This window comes from Neofelis nebulosa, chromosome 18 (genome assembly GCF_028018385.1).
Source record: "Neofelis nebulosa isolate mNeoNeb1 chromosome 18, mNeoNeb1.pri, whole genome shotgun sequence".
NCBI lineage: Eukaryota > Metazoa > Chordata > Mammalia > Carnivora > Felidae > Neofelis > Neofelis nebulosa.
Window position 1 is genome coordinate 17,635,441 of NC_080799.1, and position 13,605 is coordinate 17,649,045.

The 13,605-nt window shown below is 45.2% G+C and overlaps 1 protein-coding gene across 4 annotated transcripts in view; it reads right to left on the reverse strand.

Moving 5' to 3' along the window:
• Nucleotides 1-13,605, reverse strand: part of SRCAP (Snf2 related CREBBP activator protein) — a 36,131-nt gene that overhangs the window by 3,128 nt on the left and 19,398 nt on the right. For all 4 annotated transcript variants that reach the window (XM_058710367.1, XM_058710364.1, XM_058710368.1 and 1 more), the window contains 9 exons: nt 11,928-13,426; nt 7,259-7,524; nt 6,920-7,122; nt 4,401-4,570; nt 4,076-4,272; nt 3,867-3,981; nt 3,562-3,681; nt 314-508; nt 74-157 (listed from right to left, as the gene is read on the reverse strand). In XM_058710367.1, coding sequence (XP_058566350.1) covers nt 74-157; nt 314-508; nt 3,562-3,681; nt 3,867-3,981; nt 4,076-4,272; nt 4,401-4,570; nt 6,920-7,122; nt 7,259-7,524; nt 11,928-13,426 — 2,849 coding nt within the window. The remainder of the gene's footprint in view (nt 1-73; nt 158-313; nt 509-3,561; nt 3,682-3,866; nt 3,982-4,075; nt 4,273-4,400; nt 4,571-6,919; nt 7,123-7,258; nt 7,525-11,927; nt 13,427-13,605) is intronic.

The following is a 13,605-nucleotide window of genomic DNA, read 5'->3' on the forward strand; positions in this document are numbered from 1 at the left end:
GAGGCAAGCAGACTGGGACTGGTTAGAAAGAAGCAACTTCCCACTTCTATCCTCACCCCCTAGAAATACTCACTTCTGCCTGCTTGAGCTCCTCTCGGCTCACCTCCTCCAGTGAGGCTTCCAGGAATTTCATGGCATAACGCTCAATGGGGGTCAGCTGTGGGAAGAAGAAGCGGTGATGAACATAGGGACTTGGCAACCAGGGCCCATCACCCTTGATTATTTTCACCAGGGAAGATAGGAGGAGGATCACAAGGTCCAGAGGAAGAAGCTGAGAAGGGTGAGGTTAAGAACTAGTGGGTCCGACACTGACCTGTTCTACAAGGGCAGCGATTTCCTGCTCAGCCCGGGACATCTCTTCATCCTCAGCCCCAGGCCGGCCGGCCTCCTCTCCATCACCAGCAGGAAATCCATCATTCTCATTGAATTCTGCAAGCTCAGCCACCTGTTCAGCTTTGGCCTGGGTGGCTGCACGGATATCCTCTTCATCCTCTGCCCGACACAGTGCCTGCAAGGATGTGGGGAAGCAAAAAACCACAAAAATTAAAGAACTTTACATCCTGTAGTTCGATTCTGGCAAGAATCTGAAGCCAAGTTTACACCAAACCAGGTTTACAACAGAACTCAACTCTCTTCTGGGCCCTCAGAGTTACCAAAGCAATGCAGTATTTCCACATAGGATGAAACAGATTTGACTTGGCGGCCCACCAGTGACGAACTGTTTTTAGAAATCTCTAGCTCTGCTTCCTTTTCCATTCAAGTCAGCCTTAGATCTCCTTTAAAAAAAAAAAAAAAAAAAAAAAATCCTAGGCTGCCTGGGCAGCTCAGTCAGTTAAGTGGCCGACTTCAGTTCAGGTCACGATCTCGTGGTCCATGAGTTCGAGCCCTACGTCAGGCTCTGTGCCAACAGCTTGGAGACTGGAGCCTGCTTTGGATTCTGTGTCCCTCTCTGCCCCTTCCCCACTTGCCCTCTGTCTCTCCCTCTCAAAAATAAACATCTAGAGAAAAAAAAAAGTCCCAGGGCGGCCTGGGCAGCTCAGTGGTTAAGGGTCCAACTTGATTTTGGCTCAGGTTGTGATCTCATGGTTTTGAGACTGAACCCCAAGCTGGACTCCACGCTGGGCGCGGAGCCTGCTTAAGTCTGCCCCTCCCTTGCTTGTGCATGTGCACTCTCACTCAAGATAAATACGTGAATAATAAGAATAAAAATAATTTTAAAGAGCAGTCCCAGAGGAGGGCCTGGGTGGCTCAGGTCATGCATTATCTCACAGTTTGTGAGTTCGAACCCCACATCGGGCTCTGTGCTGATTGTGTAGGATGTGTTAGAATTCTCTCTCTGCCCCTCCCCCAATGGTGATCTCTCACTCTCTCAAAGTAAGTAAACCTTAAAAAAAAAAAAAAGTCCCAGAAAGCTTTAGTTTTTATTTATTTTTTTAATGTTTATTTCTCAGAGAGAGAGAGAGAGAGAGAGAGAGAGAGAGAGAAGCGAGCATGAGTGGGGGAGGGGCAGAGAGAGGGAGACACAGAATCGAAAGCAAGTTCCAGGCTCTGAGCTGTCAGCACAGAGCCTGATGCGGGACTTGAAGTTGTGAACTGTGAGATCATGACGTGAGCCGAAGTTAGACGCTTAACCCACTGAGCCACCCAGGTGCCCCCAGAAAGCTTTACACAAAAATCCCCAATTCTTCTTTGCCTCAAGATCCATCTTGACAACACACTACCACATCTTGTCTTTTCCTTGAAATGAATATCCAGGAAGCTCATACCAAAGTCACCAAGAGATGCAACCTAGAGTGTGCTCAGCAATGAGGGCAAGGCACTTGGTAGGGAAAAAACATCTCCATGGTCTCAACTACTTCTGAAAAAATACAAATGCCCAGCCCTTGCCCCCCCAAAATCACAACTTAGTATATTCTGAGATGGGGTCCCAGGAATCAATCCTTTAAAAACCTCTCAGGGAGCCGAGGGGGGAATGCCTGGGTGGCTCAGTCAGTTGAGTGTCCGACTTTGGCTCAGGTCATAATCTCATGATTCGTGAGTTCAAGCCCAACATTGGGCTCTCTGCTGTCAGCACAGAGCCTGCTTCTAATTCTCTGTCTTCCTCTCTCTCTGCCCCTCTCCCACTCCTCTACTTGTATGCATGCACTCTCTCAAAAAAAAACAAACATTAAAAAAAGAACATATTGGGGCACCTGGGTGGCTCAGTCAGTTAAGCGTCCGACTTTGGCTCAAGTCATGATCTCACAGTTCATCCGCTGGAGCCCCACATCAGGCTCTGTGCTGACAGCTTGGAGCCTGGAGCCTGCTTCAGATTCTGTGTCTCCCACTCTCTCTGCCCCTCCCCCACGCACACGCTGTGTCTTTCTCACAAAAATAAATAAACATTAAAAAAAATAACATATTAAGGGGCGCCTGGGTGGCACAGTGGCTTAGGTGTCTGACTCCTGACTTTGGCTCAGGTCATGTTCTCATGGTTTGTGAGATTGTGCCCCATGTCAGGCTCTGTGTGGACAGCACAGAACCTGTTTGGGATTCTGTCTGTCCCTCCCTTGCTTGCACAGGAGCACGCTCTCTTTCAGAAGTAAATAAATGAACATTAAAAACATTTTTTTAATATTTAAAAATAATAATAAAAACAGTTTTAAATGAAAAGCTCTTCAGGGGCACCTGCCTGGTTCTGTCAGTAGAGCATGAGACTCTTAATGTCAAGATCATGAACTCAAGCCCCACATTCAAGTGGGCATGGAGCCTACTTAAAAATAAATTATTTTAAAAAAAAGTAAATAAAATAAAATAGTTTTTCGGGGCACTTGGCTGGTTCAGTTGGTGTAATGTGTGATTCTTGATCTCAGGGTCATGAGTTCAAGCCCTATGTTGGGTGTAGAGCCTATTTTAAAAAAATTAAAAACCAAAAAGCTTTCCAAGTGATTCTACTATGCACTGGTGTTTGAAAAATAAGAGGTTACACCACATAGAAAGCACTTCTTACATCCATTATGCCATTTAAACCTCAGTTACTTCCTTCTCATTAGCTTTCAAAAAGTGGAAAGTGAGACTCATAAGATTAAACACACTTGACTTAACAAACAATTATTAACAAGTACTGTTAGAATTCAAATCTGTAACTGAGGAGTCCAAAGCCTTTTTTCTATGAAATCTTGTGAACCAATAAACAATCTACTCCCAACCATCAAAGGCCAACAGTAGGGGTGTGCCTGAGTGGCTAAGTTGGTTAAGCTTACGACTCTTGCTTTCAGCTCAGATCATGATCTCATGGTTTGTGAGATCAAGCCTTGCATCGGGCTCTGTGCTGACAGCAAGGAGCCTGCTTGGGATTCTCTCTCTCCCTCTCTCTACCTACCCCTCCTGTTTGCCCATCTTCTCTCTCTTCTCAAAAATAAAAATGAATAAACATGAAAAAGAAAAAAAGAAAGAAAAGGTCAACAGTAATCTGGGAAGCAGCAAAAATGTCCTTTCCCCCTACAAAAGCTCAATGGGCTGAGAAACCATAGACATCATAACTATTAGCTCTGCTCTATAGATTGCCCACTCTTTTTTCACCTGCTCTAGGATATGGGTCTGCTTGCTGGCCACAGTCTCTTCCTCCTCTTCAGGGGCAGAGGGTACAGATGAGCCAGGTGGCTCTTCCAGGGGCATATCAAACAGCTCTCGGATGGTCTGCTTTGGAGAGAACAGAGGAAGAAGTGTCAGCCAATAGAATGCTGGGCCCCGGTCTACAACTATGAGATGACAGCTCTTAGAAATAGTCAGAAGTGCCACTAGTTGAAAAGGCAGGTTGAGGCCAAAGCATCCTCTTTAATAAGCAGAAGTAATTCTCTCCTCCCTAGGCTGGAAGATCTTAGTACCTGTTTAAAATAGGCTGTGGTGAAGTTGCCTCCCTCAATGGCCATGTCTCCCAACATTCTCTTTTGATTTGCCTTTTTTAGGATGTTCTCCTCCACTGTCCGTTCACTGATGAGTCTAGGGAGTGATGAAGGCATGTGTAAATAGCCAAATACATTAATAAAACCCTATCAGTAAAGAGGATACAACATGAGGGAAGACTAGGCAATACCTGTAGATGTGGACATCTCGGGTCTGGCCAATCCGGTGACAGCGATCCTGGGCCTGAGCATCCATGGTGGGATTCCAGTCGCTGTCATAAAAAACAACAGTGTCTGCTCCTGTAAGGTTTACACCCACGCCCCCACTCCGAGTTGAAAGGATAAAGCAGAATATGCGTTTGTCTGCATTGAATCGTTCCATCAAAGCCTAGAGAGAAAAAAAAAAAGGTAGTATTAGGAGACAGAGGCCCAAAAACAGACCCAAGACTTAGTGGGGCCCCTTCTGGGAGACAGTAGCTGAAGTAAGCCTTTGAGGGCTACAGATGCCTGGGTTACCTGTCTCTGTTCAACTCTAGTAGACCCATCCAGACGCAAGTAGAGGTGGCCGTGGTAGGTAAGAAACTGTTCCAATACATCCAGCATTCGAGTCATCTGGGTGAATATGAGCACCCGGTGGCCCTCTGCCTTAAGCTGTCGCAACAGCACTGCCAATGTTTGCAACTTCCCTAAAGAAATATGAACGGGTACAGGGAATTTGCTATAAGCTGGAATAGGGAGAACACTTAGTACTGAAAGGTTGTAGTTGAAAGATAATAAAAGCTTTAGGCCAGGGTTTCAATTAGCCTAGGAAATCAAAAATTTAACTTTATTTTCTTCCCTTAAGGAGTCCCCTCTTTAGTCTGCTCCTTTCTTGGATCTAATTTCTCTGGGTCTAACCAGAGGTAGGATAACATACAGACCCATGGGGGAAAAAAAGGAATCCTCAATGGTGGTACTACAATCCTTAGGTACTACGATGAATTATGCCAGCTGAAACAGATAGATTTATAGGACAAATGTCAACAACACCAGCTGGCAGTCATGGCTAACATACAGGAATTGAAGAGCACTGAGATCAGAACCAGGGAGAGAGGATCTTATGAGGTTATCTAGTTAAACCTCCCATCAAACATAAAAGTTAACTTCTATAACATTTCTGATTAATCGTTTTGAATGCTTTTAATAGACTTTCAACTGATCTACTCTAAATGGGTTCATACGTTACGAAATTATTTTTTTTACTAAAATATTTATCGAAGGGCACCTGGGTGGCTCAGTCAGTTAAGCACCCGACTTAAGTTCAGGTCATGATCTCACAGTCTGTGAGTTTGAGCCCCACGTCAGGCTCTGTGATGACAGCTCGGAGCCTGGAACCTGCTTCCAAGTCTGTGTCTCCCTCTCTCTCTCTGTCCCTCCCCCACTCATGCTCTGTCTCTCCCGCTCTCAAAAATACACATTAAAAATAATTTTTTAATATTAAAAAAATAAAATGTTTGAGTACACATTGATAAAAATTTTGTTGTCTGATGTTCTAAAACATTTAAGAAATTCCCAAAAAACGTTACTACAGAAATATTAAGGGGCGCCTGGGTGGCTCAAGTCTGTTAAGCGTCCAACTCTTGATTTGGCTCAGGTTGTGATCTCACATTTTGTGGAGCTCTGCACTGACAGCGAGGAGTCTGCTGGGGATTCTCTTTCTCTTCTCTCTCTCTCTCCCCCTGCTTGTGCTCTCACTCTCAAAAGTGAATAAACACTTTTATTCATTTTTGAGAGAGAGAGATGGATAGAGGGAGAGAGGGAGAGAGGGAGAGGGAGGGAGGGGGGAGGGGGAGAATGAGCAGGGGAGGGGCAGAGAGGGAGACACAGAATCTGAAGCAGGCTCCAAGATCCAAGCTGTCAGCACAGAGCCCAAAGCAGGGCTCGAACTCACAAACCATGAGATCATGACCTGAGCTGAAGTCAGACGCTTAACCAACTGAACCACCCGGGTGCCCCAATAAACATTTTTTTTTTTAAAAGAAAGAAATATCTCTGCAGCGTTGTGGCAGAAACAATTCACTCCTGTGTCCAAAAGACATTCTTGCTTAACAGAACCTGATTTAACACTGTGGACACCTGGCAGAGAGCCCTTGATCCCAGAGAGCCCCAACCAATCCTAAAAGATAAATCATGATTGGTCTAAATGAGCCACAGTTCCTCTTTGCCATTTCCCTTTTTTTAGTGATTAATCTAGGGATGGGCAAATGGCCCAATTTAAGCCAGTGAGTCGTGAAGCACAGTCAGCGGGGAGAACTCAGCCCTCCACCCCCCAAAAAAGAGAAACTTGCTTAGAGTCTTTGTCTCAACCTCTGCTTCTTGCTCAAAGCATTGCTGTGCTCCCTGGAGTTATGGCAGCCATGGTAAGACCATTAAGAAATAAACATGAAACTACAAAGATAAAAGCTAAGGATGATAAGCAATGGAGAAAGACCAGAAGGTTCCTGGATCCATGAAAACACCAGTAAGCTGAGCCAGTTATATACCACTATTCTCAGAAATTCTCATTAAGTAAACACTAAATGTTCTTGTGGTTTAAGCCACTATTGGTCGGTTTTCTCTTATTTGCAGTCAAATGTATCCTAACCAAAACCAAGAAAAAAGTTCCTTGTGTTTTCCCAAAAGAAAAACTAGTTACCATGCCGTCTTGTACCACCACACACCTTTCCCCAAGAATCTGAAAACTCTGTTGTACTATCTTATCTGTCACTGTATCCCAAATGGTTAGCAAAATACAACAGATATTCACAAAATAATCACTGAATCAATGAATAAATGAGTTAGCACACATTTTCAACTTTCATCAAATTCACAAATGCCAAGAATGTAGCATATAAAGGCCTACATTTCTCTGTCTTGCCTATAAGCATAACCTGAACAACTGTCTAATGTTTAATGAAATTCACAAAGACCTCATGTACAGCAGCTCTCTGAAGTAGCAGTATCGCTACTAAAAGAGGGGAAGAGGTCAAGGGATCCTCACTGGACAATGAACTTACCACAATCATACTGGATGAGCCTCAAGTCAGGGAACTGGGTGCGCATGTTACACACAATACGGTGCAAGGGGCGAGCCCGGGGCCAGAGCTCACAGGCCAACTGCTCCTGGAAGGCTGCCTGACGTGGGGCCAGCCAAGGAGGTGGGTGGCAGGCATGCAGGGAAGGGGGAGGTGCCTCCACAGGAGGCATGACAAAGATGAACCTGTGAAGAAAGAAGGCAAGCAGTATAAAAGGTGGAATTCTGAAAGGCCCCAGAAGTGCACCTTCACCAGCCCTAACCACTACATCCACTCAGAGGCCCCAAGACCCGCTTCCCATTAACACTTAGCCCTGCCAACCTCTCAATGATTTCTGACAGCTGGTCTAGTCGTTGCTGGGGAAACAGTACAGCCTGGCGGGCAGCCTCGGTATAAGTCCAAAAGGTGGGGTGGCTGGGGCCAGGAGAACGAGGGCCGATGGGGCTGGCAACAGGTTGGGGCAGGGTACAGAAATCCAGGACTTCAGTCCCATACACAGGTGCCAGGGCCCCATGAGCCTCACTAAGTTGGAAAATCCGTTCCAGGCGTTCAGACCGCTGCCGCTTCCGCTTTTCCTCCAGAGAGTCCTGGGATGAGGAAAAATACACACACACACACACACACACACACACACACACACACACACACACACAGAAAAAGTAATCAGTATCCTCACAGAAAACCTGACCATTCCTCCCCGAATTAACCATAACTGATGTAAACTGTAAGACTCAAAATTACGTTATGTTTTTAGTAGTTTTCCAAGTTGTCAATAATGAATGTTATACCTCTCATAAGGTTAAATGAAGTAACTTCTCTGCAAGAAAAAACTGATCTTCCCTTGTATGCTACCAAAGCAGAATGCCTGAATATTTAAAATTAAGACATGCATATCCAACAAGCTTATAAAATAGAGGATTTCTGGGAATTTTCTTAAATAACTCTGCAACACTCAAGTTAATTTACTTCCTTGAAGTGGATCCAAAACAATTATTAAAAGCCTTCCTCAAATTCCTGACCAGGACACAGAGGGGCTAATCAAATCCATGGCAGGTTTCTGCCAAGGGCCAGACTGGAATGGGGTAGGATGGCAACATCTAATCAGACATCTAGGTATCATCACCCTAAGAGAGAAAAGGGGAGTGCCCTGGCAGATAGGAAATCTATAGAACTTTGATCCAGTTCTTCCCCATCACTAGCATTTTCGGTTTCACAGGTTGTGACAGAACTCTTTTCTGCAGCACTTACCACATTTGTATGATTCTTTGATTAATGTTTTCTATCCACGAAACTGTAGCCCCATATTAACACAAAACATATTTGATTCTGCTATTCTCACCCACTATCTAGCTGTTATCTGGCACCTAGTAGGCTGTCAATAAATAGTTGTTATTAGAATGAACAGATGAAGGAGGCTGGATCCTAGCAGACAGTCCTGAATAAAAGTAGTGTCCCAAATTTCCCTTCTTGACTATTCCCTTTAAACTTGACCTCTTGGCTCCTAGTGATCAAAGTGAAAAAGGAAAGCATCCTAGCAGAACAGGCCAGGGTCTCAAGAGTAGTAGCAAAGAAGAAAACATTTGCAAATCATATTTCTGAGAAGCTATTTGTATTCAGAATATATAAAGAATTCTTTCAAATAAAATAAAATAAGGGGCGCCTGGGTGGCGCAGTCGGTTAAGCGTCCGACTTCAGCCAGGTCACGATCTCGCGGTCTGTGAGTTCGAGCCCCGCGTCAAGCTCTGGGCTGATGGCTCGGAGCCTGGAGCCTGTTTCTGATTCTGTGTCTCCCTCTCTCTCTGCCCCTCCCCGTTCATGCTCTGTCTCTCTCTGTCCCAAAAATAAATAAAAAACGTTGAAAAAAAAAATTTAAAAAAAAAACAAATAAAATAAAATAAAATAACCCAATTAAAAAGGGCAGGGGTGCCTGGCTGGCTCAGTCAGTAGAGCATGTGACACTTGGTCTCAGGGTCTTGAGTTCAAAACCACACTGAGTATAGAGATTACTTAAAAAAAAGTATTCAAAAAAATTATAAAAATTTTTAAAAAATAAAAATCAGGGGTGCCTGGGTGGCTCAGTTGGTTAAGCATTCTTTGGCTTAACTTTGGCTCAGTCATGATCTCGCAGTTCACAAGTTCGAGCCCTGCATCAGGCTCTATGCTGACAGCTCAGAGCCTGGAGACTGCTTCAAATTGTGTCTTCCCCTCTCTCTGCCTCTTTCTTGTTTCACTCTCTCCCTCAAAAATAAACATTAAAAAAAATTAAAAATAATGCAAAGGATCTGAATACCTAACATTTCTTCAAAGAAGATACACAAGGGCCGATGCTCAACATCATTAGCAATAGCGATTAAGAAAACACAAATCAAAGGGGTGCCTGGATGGCTCAGTTGCTTAAGCATCCAACTTCAGCCTAGGCCATGATCTTGCAATTTGTGAGTTTGAGCCCCATGTCGGGCTCTGTGCTGACAGCTTGGAGCCTAAAGCCTGCTTCAGATTCTGTCTCCCTCTCTCTCTGCTCCTCTCCTGCTCATGCTGTCTCTGTCTCTCAAAAATAAATGTTAAAAAAAAAAAAAATTTTTTTTTTAAAAAGAAAGAAAACACAAATCAAAACCACAAGATACCACTTCACATCCACTAGGATAGCTATGTTGGCAAAAATGTGGGGAACTTGAAACCCTTATATCCTGCCAGTGGGAATGTAAAGTGGTACAGCTGCTTTGAAAAACAGTTTGGTAGTCTTCAAACAGTTAAACACAGTTACTATCTGACCCAGCAATTCTGTTCCTGGCATACATCCAATAGAAGTGAAAGCATAAGAAAGACACAAAATCTTACACATGAATGTTCATAGCAGTATTATTCATAAGAGCCAAAATGTAAAAATAATCCAAGTGACCCCATCAATTGATGAATAGACATATTAAATGTATATCCACACAATGGAATATTATTCAACAACAAAAAAAGGAAGTACCAACGTATGCTACAATGTGGATGAACCCCACAAACCCTAAGCTAAATGAAAAAAGCTAGTCACAAAAGACCATACACCATACGACTCCATAGGCAAATCTAAAGAGACAGAAAGTAATGGTTGCCAAAGGTTAGGAGAGATGGAATGGCTGGAAGATGATGGCTAAGGGTGTGGGGTTTCTTTTTAGGAACATGCAAATGTTTTATAGTTGACTGTAATGATGGTTGCACGTATGTGAATATACTAAAAGCCACTAGACTGTACACTTCACGTGGATTAGTTGGATGGTATGTAATCTTTATCTCAAGCTGCTTAAAGAAAAAAAGCGTTAAGAAGCTTCTACCTACTTGCAGAGCAAACAAAATTTAACATAGACCACAGGGTTACCACCCTTGGGCAAGAATCTAGTTCTCTTCTACTTTGAACAAGCCAGACCAACCTGACAGCATTAGAAAAAGATGAAAGGTGGAGTCAGTGGCACTGATGGAGTGGGCGACTGGGGCTAAGGCAAAGAATAAGAAGCAGCTCTGAAAATAAAGGGAGGGGCACCTGGGTGGCTGAGTTGGTTAAGCCTCTGACTCTTGATTTCAGCTCAGGTCATCATCTCACAATTTGTGAGTTCAAGCCCTCCAGCGGGCTCTGCATTGACAGCGCAGAACCTGCTTGCGATTCTCTCTCTATCCCTCCCTCTGTCCCTCCCTACTCCATCTCTCTCAAAATAAATAAACTTAAAAAAAGAAAACAAAAAAAAGGGGGAAGAAAAGAAGAAAAAGACCAAGAAGGCCTGGAATGATTTTTTAGATCTTTCTTCCTGTTAGTTCCTGTGTTATTTACTCTCATTTGAACTGTAAGCTGAACTTAACCAAACATATACGGAACCATACATATGACAGGAAAAAAAGCAGCTATCACAAAGCTCATGAAAGGACAGGGAACAGAGTTCTTTTATTGCCCACTTAATCACCGTGAAGGTTTAAAAAAAAAAAAAAAAAAAAAACATGACCATCACTCAGAGGATCATCTTTAGGGAACTGTATTCCATGACTTCCCTCAGAAATTCAAATACTTAATAAACGCAATGGTTCTAGCAACCAAAAAAAGTCTATCTCTGTGGAATGCCTCCTGTGTGGAAAGGAGAAAGCAACAGAGTCAGCACATCTGAGTTCTCACAACTCATGTAACCTTTATAATTTATAACATCATATAGTGGGCTAGTTTCTTCATCTATAAGATGGGGCAATTAGATGCCAACACTAACTCAACAGTGAGCAAGTACCAAAAAGACCAATAACAAGACAGCCTTGAACATATCAGTAATTCATAGTTGTAAAAGCACATTAGGGAGGCACCTGGGTAGCTCAGTTGGTTGGGGATCTGACTCTTGATTTTGGCTCAGGTCATGATCTCATGGTTTTTGAGTTCAGGCCCCACATCAGACTTTGTACTGACAGCATGGAGCCTGCTTGGGATTCTCTCTCTCCCTCTCTCTCTGCCTCCCTTGTGCACATGCTATCTCTCTCTCAAAATAAATACAAATTTTAAAAGTATTTAAAATAAATAAATAAAGGCACATTAGGTCCTCAGGTACCCCTCTGAGAAAGGCAGAATATGGATTGTTATTTTTTAAATGTTTATTTTTGAGAGAGAGACAAGAGTGCGAGCAGGGGAGGGGTGGAGGGAGACACAGAATCCGAAGCAGGCTCCAGGTTCTGAGCTGTCAGCACAGAGCCCAATGTGGGGCCTGACTCCACAAATGGTGAGATCATGACCTGAACCAAAGTCAGATGCTTAACCAACTAAGCCACCATGCCAGAATATGGATTATTATTCCCATTATACAGATAAGAGTTCAGGCCCAGGGACTTGTCCAACCGCACACTCAAGCATCAGGTTTACAAAACTAGGCTTTGTAATTTACCAAGATAAAAATGACATTATTCTATTCCATGCACTCTACCAACACTCCAAAGAAACCCAACTGCCTTCCCTCTCCTTTGAGGCAATAAAACTTACCAGATAGAAAGGGGAACGAGGTGGTGGTGGGGGTTGGCGTCGAGGCCGGGGACCACTGAACGAGGTAGCAGTGGAAGGAGGGCTGGGGGGACCAGGGTGCAACGTCAGTGTCTCAGGCTCATCCTTGGGAACAGGCAGCCGGGATACCATGGTGACAGGCAAGGGAGCAGCGCCAGATGCCGAAACCACAAGGGAAGATGCCTGGGAAGCTGGGGCCTGTGTTGAGACTGGGGCCAGCGCCAGAGTCTGGGCTGCAGCTGGACCCAAGGTGGGCACCGGAACTGGGGCAGGGCTCAAGGTCAATGTTTGCACTGAAGCTGGGGTTAGGAGTGAAGCAGATGACGATACCGGAGCCAAAGTCAGCGTGTGAGCTGGGGCTGAGCCCACTGGAGAAACTGGCGTCAAAGGGGGAGCCAGAGACAGCGTCTGAGATGGACCCAGTGGTGGTCCTGGTGCCAAAGACAGTGTCTGGGCTGGAGTTGGTACTAGGGATGACGCTGGAGTCAATGACAATGTCTGAGCTGGAAAAGGCCCCTGAGGGTTCCCCATTCCCAAAGAGAGGGTCTGAGATGGAGATGAGCCCCCAAGGGTGGATGCTAAAGTTGGGGCTAAGGCCAGTGTCTGTGTAGAAGCCGGGCTTGGGAGAGGTGACGGAACAGGGGCTGGTACCATAGTCTGAGTTGATGACGGAGCCAACACAGGAGCTGGGGCTGGCACCAGTGAAGAAGCTGAAGCTAAAGGAGTTCCTGGAGTAGATGAAGAAGCTAGAACTGGAACCGGAGTCTGCGATGGAGCCAGGACAGGAGCAGGACCTGGCGATGGGGCCAGGACTGGAAGAGGAGCCAGAGAAGGAGCTGGAGAAGGAGCCAGGATTGCTGTCTGTGGAGCCACCATGGGAGCCAGAGAGGTGGCTAGAGCCTGAGATGCAGAAGGTGCTGGAGCCAGAAGGGAAGCCTGAGCTGGAGCTGGATTTGGTGCTGCCGGAAAAGGGCTGGCCAGAGCAGAAGCTGGTACCAATACAGGTGAACATGCTGGGGCCATGGCTGAGTTCAACCCTGGAACATGTGAAGAGGCTGGAGCCAACAACAGAGGGTGACCAGTTGCCTGAGATGAAGACAGGGATGGAGTTGTGGCCAAACCCAGAGTCAAAGCTGACGCTGATGGGGAAGCCCCAGCTGGTGCCAAAGAGGGAGGTCCAGGAGTCGCTGAGACAACAGGTGCCAGTGTTGGAGTCACATTGGTCAACAGAGCCGGGCCAGAGGCCGAAACAGGCAAGGAGGCCGAAATGGGGATGGTGAGTGGAGCTGAGGCCGGGGCAGGAGGCGTGGTAGAGACAGAGATGGGAAGTGAAGATGACACTGGGATGGAGACTGTAGAGGACACAGGACTAGCAAGGGGAGAGGAATTGGGAACCGGCATTGGAGAAGCTGGCCCAGGGAGTGGGGACTGCACGGGGAGAGGAGAAGAGATGGTCAAGGGAGCAGCTCCGGGTGCTGAAGCTGTGGAGACAGAGCATGAGTTAGCCCCAGAATTCTTTTCTTGCCCTATTATCCTTTCCCTTACCCCCACACTTCACGTGTTTCCCAGAAAACATTCACTCCCACACCATGAAGTCAAAGATTCAAGGAATCTGACAATTTAACATTTCCTTTCCCTCCAATGTTCTAAGAAGTAAATT